Here is a 25,256-nt window from a genome sequence, read left to right as displayed (position 1 = left end):
ATATAATAATGATATCCTAACAATTTATCCTCCTATTGCAATTTAATAATATACTTTTCTTACAGTGCTTCATTGTATGTTTGAAAAATGTACCTTTTTATCGCATGTTAGCTTTAATTAATTCTAAGATCGAAAACTGTACCGAGTATGAAGTGAGCGTGAACGAGTGTCTTAACTTTAAGTAGTTCGTAAGATAAAATAAATTAGCATAAGACAATAAAAAATATTCATCCACCGATGGACGTCGTGGGATGCGTGCGTTTTACTTTTAAGTAGTCCATAAAATAAAATAAGTAACTATAAGATAGAAAAATTGTACCAAGTACAATGTGAGCGCTTTCTTACAGAGATACGCGACTCATTTGTAGCATAGTTAATAAAATACCATCTACATTTTTACTATCGCGATTTACAATTTTTCAACATCCTATTAAGGAAGAGTATGAAATTTTTAGAATTTAATATTGCATTGCAGAAAATGAAATACAAGACACTCGTATATCGTACCGCGAATTATTCTAAAGACACGAATTTTTCATAAAAGTATCTATTTCCTTTGTTACGAATGAGAATCGCGTATCTCTGAAGATAGAGAGCTGCCAGTAGGGCATGTGTTTTTGTCGGGTCCCTTGCGTAGTCACCTCCTCGTGGTGGGACCTGGTAATTGGTATCCTTTTCCAAAGAAAATTCTCACTTTTGCAAAAGGATACCAAGCTAAGAACTACGCGTACCCGTCGACACTCTGATTCTCACACACAGTCGAAAGTTTTAACTTTAAGTAGTTCGTAAGATAAAGTAAGTTAATTCTAAGATAGAAAATTGAACACTATGTGCGCGTTTCTTAATAAAATACCTTGAAAAATTATTCAGATACTATGTTAGATATGAGAGTTCCATTTAACATCAAATTTTAACATCGATCTGTCAATAGCAAATTAGCAATCAATTGCCTACGAAACACAAAGAAGAATTTCTTCAATTTTCTGGCATAAAATTTCACAAGAAGTAGCAGTAAAGGAAGATTAAATAAGAAATGCAATTCTGTGACAAATTTTTCCCAAACAGTGTTTTTAATGTGTTACACAATAAAAAGTTACATTACGTGGTAAGATACTGTATCTCATCTTATATATTTTACTTTTCAAACATTTGTATCAGACTTTTCTGCGATTTTTCAATTGCATTACGCATTATTGCAATAATTTCTATCGTTACATCTAATTCTAATTGTTTAGCAGCTTTTCTGCTGCTATCGACCCTGCAATTTACTGACACTTGTGGAATCGACCCTACAGTTTTTTTTTTTTTACGTGGATATAGGCCGACTCTATGTGATAAACAATTGGCAACCAAACGGTGGCTCGCTAAAGCGATATATTATGAAATTAAATTAATCACTCAATAAGTATTAACATTAGATTGTTTCCTCGATATGGCCATGGTGGTCATCAGTGACTGGAGTGCCTCAAATGTTTAGAATAATTAAAATAAAATAAATGTTGTCAACTAAAAATTTTGAACGTCATAGCTAGCTAGACATTATTTTCAATTGAAAAAAACAAATTATAAAGCATAATACTATAATCCTATGCTTAAAATGTATTTTCTTGTGGCCGTCTGACAGCAACCTGTAATTCTGGTGCGACAGTGAACGTGTTAATAAGTAAATGTTGTTAAAATTATGTCGTGTTTGATATCATTTTCATTTTGGAAAATCTCATCAATATGTTAAGAAAAATTTCGGAATAAAAAAACGTAAAATTAAAAAAGTTGATATTTAAATTGCTTGGTTGTCTCGACTCACGTTTCATGCTTATCTTTTATTGGCTGTCCTTGTCTATGTTCGGCAAACTACAAAGGCGGGCGCGAGGCTCGAAAACGTAGTCCCTGACTCTACGAGTGTCAGGTTTAGCTTCCTTGCGGTCTGACACTTGTGGAGAATATACTGTATTCCGTTCACGTTCCAGTGCAAACAGAAATTCAATCTGATCGAACCTCTGCAACGAATCTTGCTCGGCTGACCTAGATTATTATCTCCATCGTGACTCCTATTTTTATTCGTTTCGTAGTGTTGTGTTTGGCACAGAACTTGCCTGCGGTTTAATTAATCATCGCGGGCTACAGTTTGCGCAGCTTCGAGGAGGATTCGATTGACCGGCTGAAATAGTCCCTCGCGAAGCAATTCGGAATTATCGGTTCGCTTCTCTCGATAACAACGCACGGTGTGTGTTGTTGTTTGAAAACAGCGTAGAAGCAACTTTTCGTTTAACGACGCGCAACATTTTTCAGCGTCGATTTTACGACACGGTATCTCGGTTTATAGGATGAGGATAGACGCGACGATGAGTTTGGCTGAAAGCTATTCTCGTAAAGCGTGGAATGCGCGAGCTTCATGCTACCGGTGTGCTTTGAAGTGGCGCATAAATCTCGTTCCTTTATACGAAACAGAGACCAGTCGCGCTCCTTTCTTCCCTTTTGTCTAACTTCTGGCCTCGATAATTCATAGAAAGAAGACAAAAGGTCTTGGAGCAGCGTGGCTATTACACCGGGTGTCAGGAACCCTGGAGGCAAAAGAGCCGGGGGTTTTTTTTTTTCGAGGAAAAGCCAGGGAATAGGAAGGAATTTGAGAAGAGGCGATTTTACGTGTAGATAGCTGCTCCAATTTGTCTCGTTGCTTTGGTGTCAAAAAGGCGGGAGCTGTATTCTCAACGGTTCAAAGGGATTTCTTTGCTCCAAGTCGTTTTCACAGGTTCCAATTCGTATTCACTTTTATCTCCGTAGAAGGTATAGTTGTTCGCGGAAGACACGATTTGTTTTTCCGTGAATTCGACGAGAAAATGCAGGAGAACTAATTCTAGAAAGATAGAAGAATTGATAGTATCCTGAAGGGAAAAAACGAGACAAAAACTTGACGACACCGTTAGCAAGAATAGATAAACCGATATCGATGATAATCTGGGTCAACCGAGAATGAGATTGATCGGGCAAAACCGCGACAGAATCGAAATTCAACGCACGCGGTATCGATAGAGAGACCGGGTGGCTTGTAGGCTGTCCCAAATACAGGGTGAACCACCGTTCGAATCACTCCTCGAGGCGTATTCGATTCGATTAAAATCGCGTGACGATTCCCTCCGTACTCGGTTACGTACGCAATCCTGGCTACTACTTCTCTCACACATAAGTCGATTCACCGCTGTTTGCTCGTCGAGACTGGTTCGACGATAAGATAATAGCTCTGTTACCACCGATTTCACATGGCACTTCTCGTTCTGGAATTCCACAAAATCCCCGTCGAATTCCACCTTTACGTCTAATACAAAAAAAGAAGGAAATCTGTACAGAAAGGTGGCGAAGTCTATCGAAGAGAAGGAAAAAAAGTGTCTCTCAAATGCTCGGCGACGAGGGAGCGCGACGAAGGAGTTGCAGCAAAGGAGCGTGGAACAGCTGCGTGTGCGGAATGTTGACCTAGTGATCGAGCATAGCTAAGTGTGTGCTGATTTGACATAACTGCTTGGACGAGGAGGAAAAAAGAAAACAGGAAAAAAAAGGAAAAAGAACACGCGAACGAGAGGAGGTGGGAAGCAGGAAAAAAAAGATGCGAAACGGCGGTCAGCCGCAGCAGACGGCGGTAATGACGCCGCCACATCTGAACGGGTCCGCGCAATTCGTTTCCGGCGGTTACGTCGGCTACGTGCCACGCCAGTCCTGGGGGCAATTTCAAGGGCCACAGCATCCGAGGAACACGGGCAGGCCTCTGTCGCATCCGCCGCCACCGCCCTCCAGAAGGGAGAGCCAAAGGCCCCCTGGCAATGGCAACCCTAAGTGCACGTCCCTTCCGCATTCCAAGCCGGGAGCTCACAGGAGCACCACCCCTTCGGTGAGTTCGACCAGCGTCTTTTACTCTCTCTCTCGCGCGTATCTTTTAGGGGAGAATTCCCTATTTTTCTCTCTATGTATCTAGACTTCTTCTTGCTCATTTTTTCACCGCTGAAATTTCATAGAGAGCGATGAATTGATGGTGTTTAGGGGTGTTAGGAAGGAACTTTGGTACGGGTCTGTATACTATTCGACAGTTGTTATTGAAGATGTTGTAACACAGACTACGTGCGCCTAATTCTTGATCCATTCTTAACCCTTTGACTACCAACAACGCCTACAGGCGTTTCACGAAGCCATTGTGTACGAACAACGTCTAAAGATGTTTGAAGCTAATCGTTCGGGTGTTTTTTTTTTACGAAACGAACGGAATTGTCAAGTTTCTCCGTTTTGCCTTTGCATAAAATCTTGAAGAAAACAGCGAGAAATTAACTCGAGATCGCTGCCATAACTCGGCCATGCACAAGCACTTTATTTTCAAGTGGCCAGCGGTAAAAGGGTTAAATACTCCGAGGGTTGTCACGTGTATGTGGGTGGGCTGTTGAAGCACATTTATTCTAAGCAACTTGGCCTCTAGAAAACATAATTAAGAGGTAATTTGTCATTCTCAGTCGAACAGCGGCTACTTTGCATTCGACTAGTTTCGGTGACGGTGAGAAAAAACGTGGAGGACAAGCGACGGAGAAAGAGAAAGGCGACGAGGGAACAGGAATCCTCTTATGCGTCGCGGGTATCTAGAAAAGCGCGCAGCGGAATACCACATGAGGCTTAAAACGATCCGTGAAGGAATATCACGATACCTACCTGGTGTCCCCTTTGTCTCCGATTTAAAAAAGAGAAACTCCAAGAGGCAGGCTTAAATTATCATTTAAAGCTCGTCTCGAATCTTAAAATCCTTTTAAAATGTACCCCACAGTCCCGCGTGTCTGTGTACTAGTATTTGAAGAAAAAAGAACGCGCAAGTTACATTCGACTTTAAAGTGTTTCGAAAAAAGAAATTGGATAAAACGAAGGAAAGAGGAATGGCGTGACACATGGGTTTCTCGAGGATGTGTCAGCTGTTACCACTGACAAAAATCCTCGAGTTTTTTAATCTTTCCCGGTAAGGAAGAGCCTGTTCGTACGTAATCCTTGAGATTGACATCGACACGCACGACACGAAACGCGGAGGGAATACGTGAACCAGCCATCTCGAGAAGAGACAGAGAGAGAGAGGAGTTTTCGCAGCGAAGCTTTGCTTAACCCTAACCTCAGAGAGTCCCGTGGGCAACCTGAGACACGGCGAGAGATGCTAGAAAGTGGTCTCGGTGTCGCGTTTCGAGCAATTCGATCGAACGCTTCGGGAGGAGACGGACTATCTGAGAATGAAAAAGAGAAGAAACGGTCTGAGCGTAATTTGCGGTCGAACGAAAACCGATACTCACTGTCCGATACGTTTTATTCCCCTCGGTAGCGAGAAAAGAGGGAACATTTCCCAACTCGAAGAATCTACATCGCCGGGGAGATGAAGAATTTCTTGAAAGTTCGTTTCTTCGGCCGTAGTTAGGATCAATTAAAATCATAACCAGCTACCATGAGGCAATTATTCGTCCAGCGAATGGTCGTTTTTCTTTCCCTCTCTCTAGCGGATAATAATTGGAAAGCTAAGCTGGACAAAAGAGAAGACATCGACAAAAGAACGTCTTATAAAGATTATCCCGGTGCAGCGAGGAAATACCGGTGTAACAGGATTCTCGAGGACCGTAAGATCTCTCGGAGGCTGTGTGCTCTTTTTTTCTTCTTCTTCTCTCTTTTTTCTCTTCTTTTTACTACCTTCCCTCGTTCGTACGAGGCCAGCGCAAGGTCGACTCTCGACTCCTCTGGGTCCCCTTACGAGCCTCGAAAAAAAGTTTATTTCGGACGAGGATGAACTATAAACGATGCGGAATGTGCGTCACCAGAAATTCCTAGGATTTTTCTCTCCTTCGAAAAGAGAAAGGACAGAGAGGGAGAGAGACGTTCATTCTCGAATTTGCCAATTTTGAATATTCCAATTTAATACGAACCGGGAGCAGCTGGTACACGAGAGATGAATTACCGAAGAGAAGATGCAATTTCAATCCGCCATATGCAATCGTTGCTGCATTCTGCACGTGATTGTCCATATTGTATCGACACGGGGCGCACGCTCGACTCGCATACATAAGTAAAGAGCGACGGGTGTGTATCGCACGTAAGTTTCCAGCGAGTGGTATCGTTCTAAGCTAACCGTGGCTCGTGAGCTGCATCTCGAAACGGCGTCGAGCCCATGGATTCCGTTAGGTCGTCTCTCGAAGTTTGTGTTTCAAAGCGTCCACTATAAAACGAATATTCGTTTAACACACACACACACACACAAGCGCGTTTCTGTGTCGACCGTTTCTTCTACTATTAATATTCCATTGCTTTATTGTTTCTCGTGTATATGCATAAACCGTGCCAGGCCTGAGAAACAGTTACCTCATTCTCTGGCAATCTTTCGTTTATCCTCGTCATACACCTGGATAGCATCTCAAACGTATTCGCGTCTTCTCTGGAAAAAGAATCGTAGGAGAGCTGGACGACGAGGGGAGTGGAGAATAAAGTTGAGAATCGAATTACGACCGGTCCACGGAGCTTACGAGACAATTACGGGATCTAAGTTGATCATCCTTCGAGGGCAATTCGTTTAGGAGAAATTCAGATTTCCTACATCTCGAACGCTGGAAACAGATTGAAACGAATTGAAAAATGTTCTCTCTCCATTCAACTACTCGATTCATTAAGGGAACAAAAATAGAAAAAGAAAGAAGCAACAGTGTAGATATAATAGCGAGCAGCGAAACGAGCCTGTTTCTCGTGGAATTAGAAACGTGTACCGTGGTTACGCGCTCCTAATGCGCGTTTTGTTCCCGTTAGTAGAGCGAGAAGCCGGGATTTATCTTCTTAGGCAAACACGCGCCTAAGCGTCTTCCCCGGCGATTTTCATTTATTTCACAGCAGGCGAAGCGCACGCGATGCGACGACGACTACTACGACGCTCGCCGTCGCCGCCACGCTCGGAATCACTTGGTCGGGCCCTGAAGTGCCGTTTAAACTTTAATTTCAGCCTCCCTCTCGCGCGATGAATTACTCTCGCGGCAAACGAGGTCGAACGACACATGGCGCTAACGCACACGCTCGTTGAACTACTTTCGAACGTTGAAGTTCGCCGAAGCGTTCGGAGGGGCTCGTCCAGAATCTTTACTCGCCAACCGGCGGCGAATACCATTCCACGCGCGCTGGTAAATTGGATTTTTATGGAAATGCCGCGTTGTAACACCGCGTGCCAACGCAGAAGAATCTTCGACAATTACCTAAGGACCCCGTTAAAAAATCGTCCTGGCCCACTTTTGCTTGCCTCGCCGTTTTCTGGAATTCAAGGGGTTAGGTTAGGTTCCTTTTCTCTTATTTTTATCACTCTCAATGTTCCAAGTATTTTTCAACTTTTCAACAGTATTTATAAGCGACAGCGTTAAGTACGATCTCGTAGCGAGAGGGTTAAGCAGGTATTCCAATTGACAATTCGAGGAATCGATAATATCAAAAACGTCTCGCTACCACGTACGACTATTTACAGCCCAGAGGAAAGATCCGTGGCCGTTTTCCCGATACTTGGCGCGATAAAGAGAAGAAAAAAGGCGGAAAAGAAATCGATCGACACCGTGAACAAGGACGCGATTAAAAATATATCTGCGGTCACGTGGCGCGTTCCTCTGTCTGACTAGGAACGGGACCATTCTCCTTCACTTTCTCCCGGGAGTATATCAAAGGTCGCTGGTCCCTCCGTTTTCATCGGGATGGACTGTTATTACGTCTTGTTTCACGGGTCGACGATCCCGTAACGCTTTGTGAAAACGCCACCGAACGTAACGTCGAACGGTTTTCCACGACTTTCGCCAGGCACGATGGAAATTGGAGCTGAAAATTCAATCCGTCCTCGTTAACACAGGGGAGGAGAACCGATAATTGATCGACGTAAGAAAGTTTACTTTTATCCGAGCCAGGTGGTGGTAGAGTGTGGTGTAAGAACGACTCGGTGAATTTTCAAGGAAACTCGTCCAACTTTGAAACACACTGTTCCAAGGTATTCGAGATCTGGTTACACATTATAATCCCGTGGCGCCGGATTTTGTTTGCTCGTTCTATCATTGCCGATGTTGACGCTGCTGATTGACCCTAGAACGCTTGCTGCTGCGTCAGGACCCAAATACAAATGCATTCGCTATCAGCTAGTCGCACCTTGAGTATTAACTCCGTGCAGTTGGTATGTTACGACGGAATACAACGTTTATCGTGAAATCTGAAACCAGCCAATTTCTCTCTCTCTCTCTCTCTCTCTCTCTCTGCGTATTGGACGAACAATTGAACGTTGCTCTGTTAAATGTTCGTGGAAGTTGAGTCCGTGTAAAATTTGTGGAAGCATTTAGCGGTAGATGGGAAGACTGTTGTGTGCGGCGGGATCGATTTCGCACGTTCTCGAAGACTAATTCCTTGGAAGCCGCGAGTCGACAAGACCGATAGCTTCGCGTTGCTAAAATAGACCCGTAATGTTGCGAAAGTCCAAAGTAGCGTAAGGAAGTTGGCACGCTCGCTTCGACAGGCAAATTCGAGGATATATGCGCTTGTTTGAAATGGTACTCTGTCGTACTCAGACGAGACGTCGACAAGAGAGAACAGTTGAGACGTTATTTTCTAATTAACACGTGCTACGTAAATCGTCTCTCTGCTTAATCGAGTACTCTATTGTCACCGGCTGAAACGGCACTTCGATTCTTCGGTCGAAATCGATACTGGTTTCGGGTTAAAAAAATTAGAAAATTAAATGGAACGCTCGAGGATTGTTTGGTAAAATGTCACCAAGCGTGTTTTTTATGGGTCACGGGGGGATTAATTGTTCGATGGCGGTATCACTCTGTCAATTATACAACATGGAGCGTAACTGGGTCGGCGGAGACGCGGCCCTTTTAACACTAGGCTGCCGGATAATTCAGTTTCGGGACGGGTAACTTGCCCATCAGAATTCTGGTTACTCTCGCGAAGAGGAAGCGTAACAGAATCAGCAGGGGCAAGTCAGAAACAACAGACGCCAACGTTCCCTTCCAACTTCCGTGCTAATTGTCTGACCATGCACCGGTCTAATTCACTGCCGTCCCTGACTAGCGAGTCTCACCTCTCTGACCCTTATCAACCTATCCGTTTAACGGAGTATCGTTGAATAGAACAATTCTACCTTCCTTTTTTCTCTTCTCTCTCTCGTCGAACTTCCTCCGCGTTAATGACTAAAAAAAGCGAGATTCGCAAGTATTACAACCTCGGAGCGTTCGTGGAACTTTGCTAATCCCAGGAGGAAAAAGCGTTAATTGCCGAGATACAAGAAATCATTACAAGAAAAATGTAATCGTTGGAAAACTTCATTAGAGCGAAAACCAGTGGAATTCTCGTAATCTCTGGATTCGTATCTAGAGCAAAGAGAGTAATTCGACGTTCAATTTGTACTTTAATTATTCACATACGTGGATGACAAACGATCGTCATCTAGATCAAGAAGAATACGAAATAAAGTTGCAGCAGGATCTTTTCGACCCGGTATCCGATCTGTCCTTTAATTACGCGGCTATCATGCGGCGTGATTGCGCTAAGATCCGGAGAAAATGATGAAGAACCGTAGCACCGAAGCTCTCCCTTGCTGTGCCGCTCTTCAGCTTCCCTTGTCGGTACTTTAACCACCTACGTGCCGGCTCTCTGCGCCGCTGACACCCGCTAATTATAATTTGTGTCGTGAGTTTCATGCGAGCAGACGAGAAAAGGGGCTAAGATGTGCCTCTGCCGTCTCTCGACTCCGTTGCAGAGCAACAGCACACGAACACGTGCAGTTCTGTCTCTCTTGTTCCAACCGTGTACAACATCGCGTAGATCTATGGTTGTCTAGGGAATGTACACAGCAGATTTTCATTCCTTTTGTCTGTCTCGTGGCACGTCGTTTTCCATCTTTTCTGCTGGCAACCAGGAAACGCGGGTAACAGCCGGCTCTAATCGTCGTAACGACAGTGGTTTACGCTGGGAAAAAAAGGGGAGGAAATCGCGACCGTTCGAACTTTCTTGCAACTATTTATTCTTTTTCTTTTTTTCTAGACTGCTGTTTCCTTTCTTTCACTTTGACTTCTCAAGTTCCCCCGTTTCTTTCTCCCCATACTCTGCTCCCCTCTTCTTCTTCGCCTACTTGCCGCGGTATTTTCGGGCCGATTGATTTTGTTGCAAGCTGTTCCCTTCGCGGGGAACGTGATTGGAAAGCCGAGTCGCGAAATGGGCACACCGCCGTCGCTGGACTTCCAACAGTTTTTAAGAATTTTTCTTTCTGATTAAGAGATCGAGAATAGTGGGTGTTTTTCGTTCTCGTTAATATGTAAGCCTTGTACTGTGAAATACAGGTTTTCTTTGCTACATGCGTTACATAGTTCATGCAGTATACCCAGAACAATTAAGCCCTTTAAAAATTGAGTAGCTCTTCCTTCCAGCACCAAATAAAAGAAAAAGTAATAAAAATAAAAATCACTCCAGTGGTTCGTACAGTAGATAAATCTGGTATAAACATCCTTCAAAAGTTTCAGGTTAATCAGGATAATAGTTTTCTCATTATAGCTGTATGTCACTACATTCTTCTAGTTTGCACAATTTTTTAAATTTCCCAAAGTTCTTGCCCTACCTTATTCTACGTGCTTCGAACAATCTACCAATGAAAAAATTTATCATTTATTTCTATCCTACAACGTTGAATCACTCTCCTAAGTAATGACCAAGATTCGAGGGTTTCTGTAATGGATCTGTTTGGTGGAATCGCGCGTGTACCAACGCGGTGAAATTAATATACGACAGATGGAACGCGTCCCGCGGGACATTCCATTTCCTGCGGAAAGAGAAAAATTTTCCTCGGTCCACGAGATGAAAGCGGCGATAAACAGACGCACGCGTCCGCCATTTTTCTCGTCACTTTCTTCTTTTTTTTTTTCAGAGGCGAATCCGCTTCGCGTCGGTGTGTGCATGTTGCGCGCGTGAAAAGTCACGTAGATGAAAGGCGTGGTATCAGAGGAACCAGATTGAAGATAAAGAGGAATGCGAGGGTTGTGTGTGGAGAGAGAGAAAGGGAAAAGCCGCGACAGACGCCTCGGTAAAATGCGGAAAATCTGCTTTGCAAATTTTCCCGTACGGCCCTCGCGGTTCGAGAGGCGTTTCAGCGCCTCGATGGATTTACGGGATATCGATTTAATTCCCGCGCTTTTAGCCCCCGCTTCTCCTTTCTAGCCGGCGATAAAAACGTCTTTATTACGCCGAATAATCGATATTTAGAAAGAACGTACGTGAAATCGTGAAAATGGCATTGTGAAAATTCAGACGCGCACAATTCGAAGATAAAGAACTCGAAACCACTGTGCATCACGAGCAATGTTTAAATTTTCAGAAGTCCAACGAATATCCCCCAAAACATAGAATGATCCGTTAGAGTTACTCGATTAAAAGCATCGTGGTCCACGCATTTCTCCGCTATCGACCATGCCGTCATGTGTCATCGGTTAGAAAGGAGCCAAGGCGAACTGCATTTCTCAGCGATGCAACTGCATTCTTTGACTCACGAAGGACATAGTGATCGAAGAAAGTCCCACGTGGATCGTGGATCCTCTTTAGAACAAGACTATCCGTAATTCTATCCGCGAGGCAAATCGAATTCTCCATTATTACACGGTGGACTTTAACACCTCGTAGCGTGAAAGAACGCAGAAGAATCGCGATTCGCTCGAGCGGCGTTCAATTCTTTATTCTCTTTTTTTTTCTCTCCTCTCTACCTTTTTCGCGATGATGTAACGCAGCAGACGGTGATGCAAACGTGGTAAAATCGCGAACGGGAAGAAATGTCAGCGAACGCTCGCCACCCAGTATTCTACTTCTTTTGACACGCTAAAAGTTTCATCGTTCTATTCCCCTACATGGCCAAGTTTGCCAAAAACCGCGCGATATGGCGGTTTCGAGTCGTTGCGAAATTTGCTAAAACTACCGCAACAGCAGCGGCCGGGGGGAGGGCCAGGCCTCCGTAAAGTCCGTGGAAACTTTCACTATTGCGGTTCCTCTCTTGGTCTCCGCGAAATTTGCCAAAAAGCCAAACCGCGGAAAACTTTGCTAAATCCCTGAACGTTGCGGCGAACCTTTCTCTACTACGTAACTTGCCTGCCGTACAGAGTAGAATTCATCTAAGAAGGACGATTTTCGTTTGATGTTGCAGAAGGTGGACCCCGAGCTGATATTCACGAAACAAGAACGAATCGGTAAAGGTAGTTTCGGTGAGGTGTTCAAAGGTATCGACAATAGGACCCAGCAGGTTGTCGCCATCAAGATCATCGATCTCGAGGAGGCTGAAGATGAGATCGAGGACATACAACAGGAGATCATGGTGCTGTCACAATGCGACAGCCCCTACGTTACCAAGTATTATGGGTCCTATCTCAAGGTAAGCGTTTTAATCTTCCCCTATCTTTCATCGTCACACGTCTATGCGATGTTCAAGTTTCATCCTTCGGAAGATGGATAATAACTTCACCAGATAATTCATCGTCGTATAATGTAACTCGCAGAAATTTACAGCGAATTAATCGCTCCTTGTACCACGATTTATAATTACTTTGCAACAATTAAGCCGCGCACCAGCAATCAGCAGATACGTTAAAAAGGGGAATGCCACGCAGCTGTACATAGTAATTGAAAAAGGGCACTCGAGGTAATCACGGTCCGTCGATGCGTGTTCACCGGAGAACAAATTACCGTGGTTGGGTTCACGCGTGTCGAGCGTAAAAAAACCGCAGCCGGTGGAATTGCAGGTTGGACGAAAAATTCCGTGGCGAGAGAGTACCACGCCTTTCTGTCGCCGTTCCGACTCGATGAATTTCCACAATATTTTCGGAGCTGCACGACGAAACTCCCCTTTTCGTCTGCTATTACAGACACTCCGCCGATACGCCTCCGTCCATTTTTCATACGCGAAGAATGGCAAGGGCTTGACGGTCGGTTAACCATCGCTTCCGGCTGGACAGTGTCGCACAGACGCTTCCGCTTCCTCTGCGGCCGGTTCAGCGTGCTCGAGAGTGTCGTGAAATAAAATTGTGCTTCTCTATGCTTCTCTAGCGTTACCCTATCTCCTCGATCCCATATCTCTGGTTTCTTCCACCGCAGTATTTCGAATCTCTTCTTCGCGAAATTTTCAACTAGAAACACTCGACACCTTTTCTCCAATTGCATTTTATCGCTTTCGATGTTAACTTTGATCGAGAAAATAAGCATACAATGGGAAGTAATATTGTCCACGGTCGCTCGTAGCGCACAGTTTATTGCGGACAACTGCAGTCCCCCATAGCAACGAAAGGGTTAAGGAGTCAATTCACCCTGTTCCCCGAATCGAAAGTTCAACGAGGAATGTGTGTGCACACGTCTGACCGCTTTATGAGTTCGCAAATAGCCTGTACCGGCGAACAACGCAACAAAAGCATCGAGCTTAAACGCGTCCTGTCTCAGCGAAACCCGTCGAAAGCGTGTCGAGAATCTTGTCATGGTTCACCAAGTTGCTGCGGTGAACGGTGGAGGCCTGGCATACCCGTGTTTCCAACTGTTCCGTCGACCTTTCTATCAGTCTGTAACCCGGTTGGGTACATTAACGATGCAGCAAGATCGATATTCCAAGTGTGTATAGGGTAAGGCTGCACTTTAGTTGGGCATATTTCGATCGAAATACGGTACAATCGGATGGGTAACTAATGGTCGCTAATGACCGTTTCGCGCGGTCATTAAGGGAACTTCTCGACGGAGCTTAATATTGGGCGGCGCTGCTTCATTTCGTAGGTAATCATCTTAATTTTCCGCTTCCCGAGCCCGGAAACGAACAGATTCCTCCCGGCTGCCTCGCCTCCCTTGTAATCCGTTTCCTCGTTCCGTCAGAGCTCTCCCAGCGGGGAATCGACAAGCTTGTTTCTACCCTTGTCTTGCAATTAACGCTCCCCCACCATTCCACCTCATATCATGGAGAATAATGATCGCTGCGTGTCGCCAAGTGCGCGGATCTAATCGTTGATACACCGAACTAATGGACTGGAATTCGTTGATTAAATTTAGGCATTTGTCGTTGGTCGGGTAGAATGCAGTTTAGGGTTGTGTATAGAGAGTAAGGATTTTGTTCAGTTTTAGTAGAACATAAGCGTGGTGTCTCGAGCGAGACATAAAACACGCACGTCTGAAGGGAAAGTTTCACAGACGAGAGAACATTTGTCAATCTGGACCACGGTGGCTTTCCCTGCAGATTATCAATAGCCACTTGGGTAGATTTACGGCCCTGCAGGACCAAGAAGCGTCCAGGCCATTTCGAAGACCATCTCGTTCCACCGTTCTTTCAGAGGTGTGACCTTTCCGAGTAGTCTCTTCAATGGATGGATATCTCCGTCCACGTTGGTCGCATAAATTTCCAAAGTTTTCGACGCCGGCTAGAGCCAGTCTCGCGTATAAGTTCATTTGGCGTGAAACACTTGTGAATATTGAAAGCACCACACGGTTGAACAATAAGACGGGGGATTCGGGGGTTCCTAATCCTACGATATCGAGTCTCTTTCTCGCCGTATCCCGGTTTACCAATAACGAAAGAGAACACGAGGTGTTAGCTAGAGGATCGCGGTGGGATTGTCGGGTATCAGCAAAAGATTACGGGGCGTTACGTCAGGCGAGAAGTATGTCTTGGATATTGATTTTTGCAGGATCGCGCGGCGTGCCGCGGTAATAACGGCATTAAAAACGATCCCGTCGCCCGTGTGTGTTGCGTACGATTATATCCCACGGCACGCGGCTATTGTGCCGCCATTAATCACAGCCGCGCGCACAAAAGGATCCTCCGCAATCTCATTCTCGATACCTATTCTCCATCGATGCCACGAGAAGAAGAGAGAGAGGAGGGGAACAAAAGCACGGCACAGCCTCTTCCGGAGATTTCCTCACGCTCGCCTACGAGATTTCATTTTCCACTGTGTTGTCCCCCATCTTTTCGCTCGTTTGCACCCAAGGATCCATCTTCCTCCTCTCGTCCCACCTTCTATTTCCCGTTTTTCTCGCCTATCGAACAATACCAGGTGTCGACGACACGTTCGCGATAATTGTCGGCCCGAAATAATTCTGCCCACGTGCCTGATGTCATCGTTGAACAACGTTAACTGGACCAGCTTGATTAACAGCAGTCGTCGCCCCCTCGAGCAACACCTTTTCGTTCAACGAGCACCTTGCCTTTCCTAATTCATCCGTATTAGCGTTGAAAATTACTCGAATATTCAGCTCGCAAGATCGCAGTCCACGCATATTGATTTCAACCCTTTTCGCTAATGGACCAAGGGCTAATTCAGCTAGCCCGGCTCGCGAGTCGATGAAAGGCTCCAGTCCTCCCTTGGTTCACAGGTCTAGACGCGATTTTTTTCACCGTCTGCTTTCGAAATCGCAGATACAGAAATCCCGTACATTTTCCCTTTTTCTCCATCTGACGAGGTGGAAAAGGCAGGCGAGATGTAACGTACGTAGAATATTTCGAGGCTGTAGGTAGGTCGAGGCGAGCAATAACAGCGGTCTTACTTGGGCGACACTCCTTAACGTTTCTCAATCCGGATGCATCGAGGAGGATGACGAGGGGGGCGTTTCGTCGTGATTCTTCTCTCTTTCTCCCTTTCTCTCTTTCTCCCCAGAGACGGATTATTATTGTTCCCCGGTAGACGTGTGTTGGGTCCAGTCGGTGAATGCTGTTCAGCGTTATTCCCGTCTTTTCGGTGCGTCATTATTTAATGCTTTACCTCGTTCCTTTCCACCGGCGAGTAATTACAAACCGTTCCCAATTGACAATTGAGTATTTTTCAAGTCCTTCTTCCTTGCCCATCCGATTTAATTGTATCCCCGCCACTTCCGCCTGCCCGCTTCTAGTTTTTCGTTGGAAAATAATTAATTTCTCGTCTTTGGAAAAAATTTCTTTTCTTTCTCTTCCCCTTTTGTGTTGCTTCCCTTTTTCGTTCGATCGACGAAGAATCTGGCAGAGTTCACGCGATTCGAATATCGGGACAGCATCTAGGCGTCGAGAATCCTGCAGCATTCCCCGCTACTGGCGCCTTTCTTCTCCATTATGCCCGGTTCATTGTTTCTCGAACAAAAGACGATTCTCCGTGGCGCGTACTTGCGGCGTGCTCGGGCTGGAACGAGCATCTCGAATTTTATGAATGAATAAATCTAATTGGACGCTTATTACCGGCGAACGTTCGGCCTCTGGACGCTAAGCGACCTACCTTTCAACCGAATTACCATCTTTCCTCGTCCTTGTCTCTTTTCTTTTTCAATCCTCGATTGCCTCTCGTCCTTACATTCTTCGGTGTTCCGTCAGATTTTCGTGTTTCGGTGGCTGAAACTTTTCACGGGACCATCCTTCGAGATCCCGAACTTCCTGTCGACTGTGTATGTGAGTTAAGCAGATCTCCGAAGCAGATTGCTTCCTTTGAAAGAGCGCAAGGGCGAAATTAACGCCGACAGAATTAATAACCGTGAACCACTTCGTCAGAAGTGTGTGCAGCCTCGAAAAAAAGCTGCTCGAGTTAAGGAGGATGATTTTATGTAACACCCGACGATTTCTCGCAATCGAGCCTTCGCTCTTTTCTAACAAGTCCGATCTCCCCGATTTTTTCTTTCTTTCTACCACGATCCAACGATAAATCTAGCTTATCTCTGCCTCTTCTAAGCAACCGCGAATTTTTTTTTTTTCTCTTTTCGCCTCGTAATACTTTATTTCTGACGTCTTCCTCGTTTGGTTGTAATTACCTCTAATTGACGGCCCGCTGAAATTGTCCGCTTTCACTCTCGTCAGAGAGTGGCCGGTGTCGACAGAGTTACGCGGTTAATTCGACGTTTCTTTCTCCCCCTCTGCTATGCAAAAACTCCCCCGTATCCCGTTGCATTATGGTACACGATTATCGTTGCTCAACCAGCAGTCGTGACTTCGACGGAAAAAAAACCTACGCTGCAGTGTTATGTCGTAAGAGGAGATTTACATCGAAATCGAGAAAACGGGATACGAGTTTGAGAATATTTTCCGAGGAAACTCCACGCGGAAATTCAATCAAACTTTTTTCTATGAAAGATACATCTGTGGACCAGATATCGCCGAATATTTCGTTAGAAAATATCAACAATTGTGGAAGATATGATTTTTCATTCGAACGAACAAATTTTATTTCTTCGTCACGATACACGGTCCTCTTTGTTCGATCGTAAAAAAAGTTAGGGTTGCAGGTTTTAAAAAACGAAGCTAGCTGGTACTACGTAAAGCTTCCAAGTATATCCTGGCTAAGTTTCAAGTAAATCTATCGATTGGTTCTCAAGATACGATGCTTTTTAGCTCGGATAGTCTAGTATCCAGAAAAAACGCGTTTTACCCGCTGTAACTCAACGAATTCTTCAGTTGTCCGTGTGAAATTTTCCGAACTTTCGCAAGTTGGAACAATCGAAAGATTGATCTGCTTGTTAGAAGGTGTCGGCTATTCATCGGCAATTAATCGTACGTTCTGCCCCGGCGAATGGGACTGGCGAATGATCGGGGGCGAGGGCTCGAATATCGCGCAAGTGAAGATTAATTCCGTCGCATCGTTCATCACTGCCAGAGGCACGCCTGCCGTTTTGCGAAACGCAGGAACAAAAGGACACGCGCGGATAGAGAGAAGCAAAATCGGCCATTAATCACACGTTCGTCCGGCGTTCTTTTGCTTCTTTCTACAGAGGGAAGCTCTGCTTTTGCACGCAGACGACGACTCTCCTCTCTCTTTTCCCATTCACCAGCGCGACAGACTGGAAATCGCGCAATATTTGCACGACGATGCTTCTTGTTGCGTTTGTTTCTACCTTTATCCCAGCCAGCAGCTGCTCCTCGAGATCTCGACTCACGATCGAAAGGCAGTCGATCATTCCAACGACGAGAATTTACGTTCCTCTTGGTTTGCTTTAATTTTCTCCGTTGTCCACCTCGACACCTTGTACACGGACGGGCACCGTTAATGCGCGAAGAAAAAATCCACACTCGTTTGTCAATGGCTTAATGTACTGTGTAACAAAGATATTTACACCGCGAAGCGTAATTATGGCACCATTCACATTTTTCAGACTTTTCAACTTTGAAAAGATAATTAATCCGACAAAGTTAATTAAATAATGAACTTTGGATGAAAAGCATTGAATTTGTCGGCAAAACTCTGGTATACAGTAGTTCCCAAAAATATATCTGACACGTCTTTTTGTATATCGACAATCGTCCACATTGAAGTGGTGAAAATCACCCTTAACCCGAAGGGCGTATATATACGCCCTCGAAGAATGAACATTCATATACGAAGAGCGTATATATACGTTCATACCATATATACTTTTGTTTCTTTTTTGTTTTTGCGACAAAATTATCGTTTGCCAAATTTCATTTAAATCTTATAAGACAGATATTGGAAACATATGGGAAACAAAAATCAGATATGAAATGTACCTCAGTGTCGACTAGTCAGTAATGCGCTCCGTTCATAGCGATCATATTTTGTCACAAGCGCGCCGTAGCGAAAAGGTTAATGCACTTTTTCACGGTCTTCTATTGCAAAATTCTTACTTTCCTGAAGTTCTTTCGCGATCACCGTAATAATAATAATTAAAAGTATCTCTTCTTCTGTACAACACTAAATATTTCTATACCACACCACACACTTCCTTCATGATTACTATAATAAAATAATTAAAAAAAGTAAAATAAAAGACTTTCATGAATGATCACGCGTGAGTTCGATTGTAATAGTTTTAGTCTGTCACCAGAAACTTTAATTGTCCGGCAGATTTGGCAACGGTACCGCGGAAAATTAGGCTCGACGAATTCCCGTTCGTTTATCAGTTGCCGCTTATTTTCATTCGCGGCGCTTTCAGCGCTCCTCGAGGACGTGTCTGAATGGCGACATTCCAGACGTGACACACTCGTGACGGGGCTGTTTTTAACGCGAGGCGACATTCATTAAACTGAAAAGCAGTTCTCTATATTTTTTTTCCTCCTTTTTCTACTCGTTTTTTGTTCTGTTTTCTTCGTTCACCGGTCTCGTCTCTATCCGTGTGATAAAAGAATCGCTAACAACTGCGCGGCGAACGAAAACGGCTACGGGATTAATGTCATATTTTGTTTTAATCGGTCACGTCGGATTATCGCCCCCCTCTTTCAACCTGTCCGTCTGAAATACGAGCCAGTCCACCCTGCGATACGACGAAATAGCCGAAAATAGAAAGAACCAAGTCCAAGACTAGACATCCTCGCGGTCATCAGGAGTGAAACAGCTCGTGAACTCGCCGAAACGTCTAAAATAAACCTGACACGTTTACAGACGATCGCAACTTTGTCGCAAGACACATATACCATCCTATTTAACCCTTAACGGTCGCAAGGCACGTATGAGGTGACAAGACGCATATTTACTGAAAACAACTACAACCTGGTGAGAATCACGTATACAAAGCTAGCGTCCGATAAGGGTTAACAAGTAGTTGAAACTATTATCGGTACCCAACACTAATTAAACTCCACCTTGCACCTCTTAATTGAAAGCACCGCGCGATATTCATGAAAGGCGAGAGAAAAGAAGAAAGGATAACATTCTTCCTCTCGGAAGAAGAAGAAGAAAGAGAATAATAACACAAAGAGCCCGAAAGAAATTGAGAAGCGACATTTTTCCTACTTGCAACCCTCGACGCGAGACACACGCGCGACGAAATCCTTCGGCGTAAAAAGAACAAGAAGATCCGGCTGACGAAGTGAGATCCAAGAGAGAGAAGCATCGTAATGCCTTCCTCGGTGGCTCGCGTTTACCTCGCCCCATCCCCTTTTCGGTTCTCGAAGCGAAATACGCGCGAGCGAGAGTGGAAGAAGGAGGAAGTGTCTGGCTAGAGGATAGAGGGGAATGATTTAGCAACCCCCGTCGTTTTGCGTGTGTACAAGTGGCCTGGTTGAAAACCGGGTTGAACGAACCCTCGCGAAAGAGTAAAAGAGAGAGAGTAGGAGAGAGGGGAGGAAGGGCTATGGCCACCTACGTCGTACGTAGGATCTACATGAGAATAAACGCAGCGCGTTGCGCCTCCTGACCGTAGGACGATGATAAATGGTGCCATTTTATGGCCAGCCATACACGCTCCTCCCCGTGTCTTATGAATGTAGGGCCACTAGTCGAGAGACCTGGACACCCTTCTACGCTTGCTACGTGAAAATTATACCCCATAAAGTATCGGTTCCTGTCAACCGCACAAGTTCCTCCAGTGACGACTGGATACATGATAGAAAGGTCTTCAAAAGTACTCCACGAACGCTCGTTTTCTCCTTTATTTCTGCTTGATTTACCGCGTCGATATTCTTCAGCCTAGAATTCTAATATGAATAGAATTCTCAATATTTCGACGAGAGTTACAGAAACTGCGAGAGAAGTTAGAAAAGTAGCACACTATCGATTGGTAGAAATTCAATAAAAAAGAAACAATAGCGTACTATTCATTGATGCAGCTGATAATAGCTGTCAAAGTCAATAACAATGTTTCTGCAACGATACCTCGCCGCGATAAGAGTCTATATCGGTCGATCTGTGAAAGGCCGCATTGATCCATCGTGGATGAATCCGGTGAACCGTTTATTTGTCTCCTCCTCGCAACGGTGTTACCTTGACTATCATTTTTTCCCCAGCTCTCGAAGATGATCGAGCACGGCTATGTACCGAGTCATCATCCTGTTCTCGCGCCTTCAATCCCGGCTGCTGCTTAATGACTCCTTCACAACCCGGTGACCAAAGAGCAGCCGAGAGTCTTGAACATCCTTGTGCGAACCACTGATTAATCTGTCGATTACGAGAACGCGATTATCGGATAACCGATGAATCAGCTTTGCACCCGGTTGCCCAGGAGCACAGTGATTGGACATCGATGTCGGATATAATTATCGACGAAGCCGCGAAGCGCATTCGTGCAACAAAAGAGAGAAAAAACGTGCCGCGTGTACCAATCGAAGTTGTACACGAGTAACACGCGTGATTTCGAAATCATCTCGAATCGTGCGTCTTCGAGGTTCACCTTTTTCCACAAATAGAGTATCTTCGAGGATTTCGTGGTGTCTATTTTCATTAATTTGGCTTGCCGGCCAGATTCTTCATTTTCATTAACGAATTCGCGGAATTTCAGTATAGAGCTATACAGCTCTGGCAAATGTTGCTACAGTTTTAGCAACTGTGGACGGTAGAGTGAAAAACGATGGGCCTGACACTGCGGAGAGATGGCAAAGGTAAAGTTTCCAGACGCGATCGTTTCGTACAGCGTGGATCTTTCTCTGTTTGCAGGGTACGAAACTATGGATTATTATGGAGTACTTGGGTGGCGGCTCGGCCCTGGACTTGATGAAGGCCGGTAGCTTCGAGGAAATGCACATCGCGGTGATATTGCGCGAGGTGCTCAAAGGGCTGGATTATCTTCACAGCGAACGGAAGCTTCATCGCGATATTAAAGGTGCATTTACCGACCAACCAAAGCAAAGCAAAAAAGAAAGAAAGAAAGAAAAATAGAAAGAGTAGAAAATTAATTTGCATTTAGCGTTTATTAAATGAATGGAAAGAAAGGAGAGAGAGAGAGAGAGAGAGAGAGGACGACACTTTAATCAAAGCTCTTCTGCTGACTGTATTCGTTTGTTTTAAAGCGGCGAACGTTCTGTTGAGCGAAATGGGCGACGTTAAATTAGCGGACTTTGGTGTGGCCGGACAGTTGACCAACACGACCAGCAAACGGAACACTTTCGTCGGGACGCCGTTCTGGATGGCACCGGAAGTCATCAAGCAAGCCTCCTACGATTCCAAGGTAATAACTCGAGACTAAGGGAAAACGACAATTCCCCGTCGCAAATTATAAAAGCATATTTTTCATCTGGCTGTTTCTCATACTTGAGGCCAATGCTCCGACTGGTTAGGTTAGGTTAGGTATACACGCCGGTCACGTATACCTGGCAGATTTAATTTTATTACCTGCCTCTGACTTTCCATCCCCGTACAACCTCAACGTGGTTACCTTGTTTACCTCTTCTGCGGTCTTTTCTAGAAACTTTAATCGCCTACCTCTCTTTATCCCTGTACATTTTCACCGTACACCGAAAGCATAACAGATTTTCCAAGTATTTTTAAAGAGGAACGTGTGAAAGTATCGAGCGGTATAATTAGTATTTTAATTTGACGTCCTTATCAGTTCTCACCTAACCTTCTACGTAACAGGGTCAAAGTAGTTCACTTTTGAGAATCTTTGGAACAAGTGACCCGTTGTCCTTCTACGTAATCCCTGCAGGCAATTTCCGGAAGGCAGAGAGAACGGTCACGTCGTGATTAGCGTCTAATTAACACCTCGGCCGGTTGTAAAGCGACGAACGCTTGTTCCACAGGCTGACATTTGGTCGCTAGGCATCACGGCGATCGAATTGGCCAAGGGAGAGCCGCCTAACAGCGAGCTGCATCCCATGAGGGTCCTGTTCCTTATACCGAAGAACAATCCGCCCCAACTAACCGGAAATTACACGAAACAGTTCAAGGAGTTCGTCGAGGCCTGTCTCAACAAGGACCCGGAAAACGTGAGTTGATTTTCATCCAACCAGAGGCTACGTGCTCTGTGTCTGCTTGCTAATTTTCGCTTTACGAGCACGTACCCAACGTAACAATCTTCGGTGTTGTCTTCGTTCTCGTGTCACGAGTTCCACCGGAGTCTGTAATTCCAGTTTCTTCTTCTCGCATTATAGAGGCCAACCGCGAAAGAGCTGTTAAAGTTCCAGTTCATCAGGAAAGCGAAGAAAAATTCGTACCTGATCGACCTAATAGACCGGTACAAAAAGTGGAAGTCGCAGCGTAGCGAAGAATCTGAAACGGAGAGTGAAAATTCGGATTCGTAAGTACTCTACTTTAATCGATCCTTCTGCGATCGGTGTTCTCGTTTGGATACGACGATCGATCCACGTTACAGGGAAGAATCGAAGCAGGATAGCGACATGGACGAGCCATGGATAATGACGGTGAAGGGTCCGCACGGTGTGAAGGGTTCGGTGGTTCCTATGCTACCTTTGGACGAGCAACCTGCCTCGTTGACCCTGACGCACACTCCAAATCACAGATCGACGAATCACAATCAACAGACGAAGCCACACGCGAACGGTGCCTCGAGATCTCCGCCCAAGGATTCCACGTTGAATCATTACAGCAGCGAGTCGAGGGACTCGGTGCGCGATGCCCAAGCGAAGCACACGCCGGTGAGTGTCTCAATCAAATTCTCCGTACCTATTCTAAGAGAAATTAAAAATAATTTCGACGTTTAATATCGCCGGAGTTCAATCGTGTCTCTCTTTGCAGTCCCGACCACACGAGGCTGCGCCACCGCCTCCCGTGGACACGCGAGAGAAACGAGAGGAGCGGGATTACCAGGACTTCAATCAGGATTCCTCGATGAGGGAGTTGAAGGAAATGCGAGACAGCAGAGACAGCAGAGATAGCAGAGACAGGGAACGTGACAGAGAGGGACGGGAGAGGGACAGGGGAAGGGACAGGGACAGGGAATGGAAGAGCAGTACGAAGGATATGAGAAGGGGTAGCAGCGAGGACAAACCGAGACCGAGGAGCTCGCAGGAACTGAAACATCCGCGAAGCGCAGCTCTTTCTGGCGTCGTTTTACCTCTCCTTTCCGAGGTGACTATGTCTCTTCTGTAACTCTTTCCAACTAAGTTGGACGTGGAAATAACGTTCCTATGCCTATTGTGTCTCGCAGCTTCAACGGAAGCATCAATATTCGGCAAGAGACAATAATGGCGAGGGCGGAAGCGGTATCGGCAAGAATGGAGGCGCGATAGAAGAACTACGCAGCGCGTTCGAGACAGCGGAACGCACTTCGCCTGGAATGACCGAGGCCCTTATCAGGGAACTCCTCAAGTCCTTACTTCCTTCCAATCACTCGGATGGTCGTCTGTCTATGCTGATGGAAAAAGTGATCCTGAGGTAAACATTCTTGAAATTTACACTCTCCGCAACTAACCGCTTTCTCCATTGTAATTTCTTTTATCGGAATAAATTTCATCCTTTATTTTATCATCTTCACCGACCTCAATGGGGAATTTGCCGCTATTTCTTTTCACGTTTGCAGTTTTTCTTTTCTTTCTCTTTTCTTCTTTTGTCCGTCCAGTATTTCATCCAGCACGACACGATTATAATATTCCGCTGCTTTTCCCATTCGCCGGAGTATGAAGTTGTACTTTTTTCCAGGGATACGTAGGGACGCGAGAGGGCGAGGGTTCGCAAGAGATTGTGGTCCGAGAACATCCTGACGTTGTAACGATTCGTTATTTCTCGTTTATCAGAGTTAATTAATTCCGTATGAGCCGGTATACGTTGTTGACGAACGCCGGATCCGAACGTGAGAGAGATGGGCAGAGTAGAAGAAGAACGTCGCTGTAACGGCCCCGGACAATTTTTCTTTCCCCCCTTCTTCTTCTTCAGGTCTGCAAAGTGACTAGACTCGACGGAGAGAGAGAGAGTGAGAGAGAGAGAGAGAGAGCTCGTCGAGTTCGTAGCAACTTTTATCCGATTAATCCTGCCTCCTTTGTCCGGTTCGACGCGAAGTGCTCCGTAGCTACAGAGATGAAAAATTATTATTAGCGACATTTATCAGCGCGAGAGAGAGAATTCGTTCGTTTTTCTTTTCCGTTTGAGAACAGAGCAAAATATTTAGAGATTTATCTACTACAGTAAATGAAGAAAAAAAATAAAATAAAAGTAAGAAGAAAATTATACCATCCAATTCGCCCTCGCGCGAGGGTGACAGTTACCGTTAAAACTCTTTAAAAAGATTTAAAACAAAAAAAAAAAAAAAGAAAAAAAGATATTAGCCCTTCCCCCCGATTCCCCCCCTCCGATCGTTGAAAGTTAGTATTTGGAGAGAAAAAAAAAATTAAGTAAAAGTGAAGATGAAAAGAGCAAGAAAAAAAGGTAGTAGGAGATAGTTGAGAAATATTTTTGCAAATCGTGCAACCACCCGTTCAGGATTCTTTGTACGTTCTTCGTGTTCGGTATCGACGCAACCTGAAAAAGAACAGGAAGAGATAAAAATAGCGTAGGTCGAAGCCGTTTGGTCCGATGGATGGCGAAAGGGTTATTCGTTGAAGGGATCTTGCCTCATTGTAGATACATCCGGAACATGCACTATCATCGTCAATTTTTCTTTTAGATTGT

The 25,256-nt window shown here is 45.0% G+C and overlaps 1 protein-coding gene across 4 annotated transcripts in view; it reads left to right on the top strand.

Annotated features, from left to right (window-relative positions):
• LOC108571294 (serine/threonine-protein kinase 26) overlaps positions 1 to 24,698 on the top strand; it is a 93,640-nt gene extending 68,942 nt beyond the window's left edge. For 2 of the 4 annotated variants that reach the window (XM_017933297.1, XM_017933296.1), the window contains exons 2-10: positions 12,191 to 12,415; positions 21,351 to 21,516; positions 21,704 to 21,861; positions 22,433 to 22,618; positions 22,784 to 22,929; positions 23,005 to 23,287; positions 23,388 to 23,720; positions 23,800 to 24,026; positions 24,291 to 24,698. In XM_017933297.1, the coding sequence (XP_017788786.1) occupies positions 12,191 to 12,415; positions 21,351 to 21,516; positions 21,704 to 21,861; positions 22,433 to 22,618; positions 22,784 to 22,929; positions 23,005 to 23,287; positions 23,388 to 23,720; positions 23,800 to 24,026; positions 24,291 to 24,300 (1,734 nt within the window). In that variant the 3' untranslated portion in view covers positions 24,301 to 24,698. Of the gene's footprint in view, positions 1 to 3,331; positions 3,881 to 12,190; positions 12,416 to 21,350; positions 21,517 to 21,703; positions 21,862 to 22,432; positions 22,619 to 22,783; positions 22,930 to 23,004; positions 23,288 to 23,387; positions 23,721 to 23,799; positions 24,027 to 24,290 lie in introns of all 4 variants that reach the window. The other 2 variants (XM_017933295.1, XM_017933294.1) reach the window with 2 other exon arrangements.
• The last annotated feature ends 558 nt before the right edge of the window (positions 24,699 to 25,256 follow it).

Source organism: Habropoda laboriosa, unplaced genomic scaffold (assembly GCF_001263275.1).
Source record: "Habropoda laboriosa isolate 0110345459 unplaced genomic scaffold, ASM126327v1 scaffold57, whole genome shotgun sequence".
NCBI lineage: Eukaryota > Metazoa > Arthropoda > Insecta > Hymenoptera > Apidae > Habropoda > Habropoda laboriosa.
The sequence above is the reverse complement of the archived record's forward strand: the minus strand, read 5'-3'. Positions and strand labels throughout refer to the sequence as shown.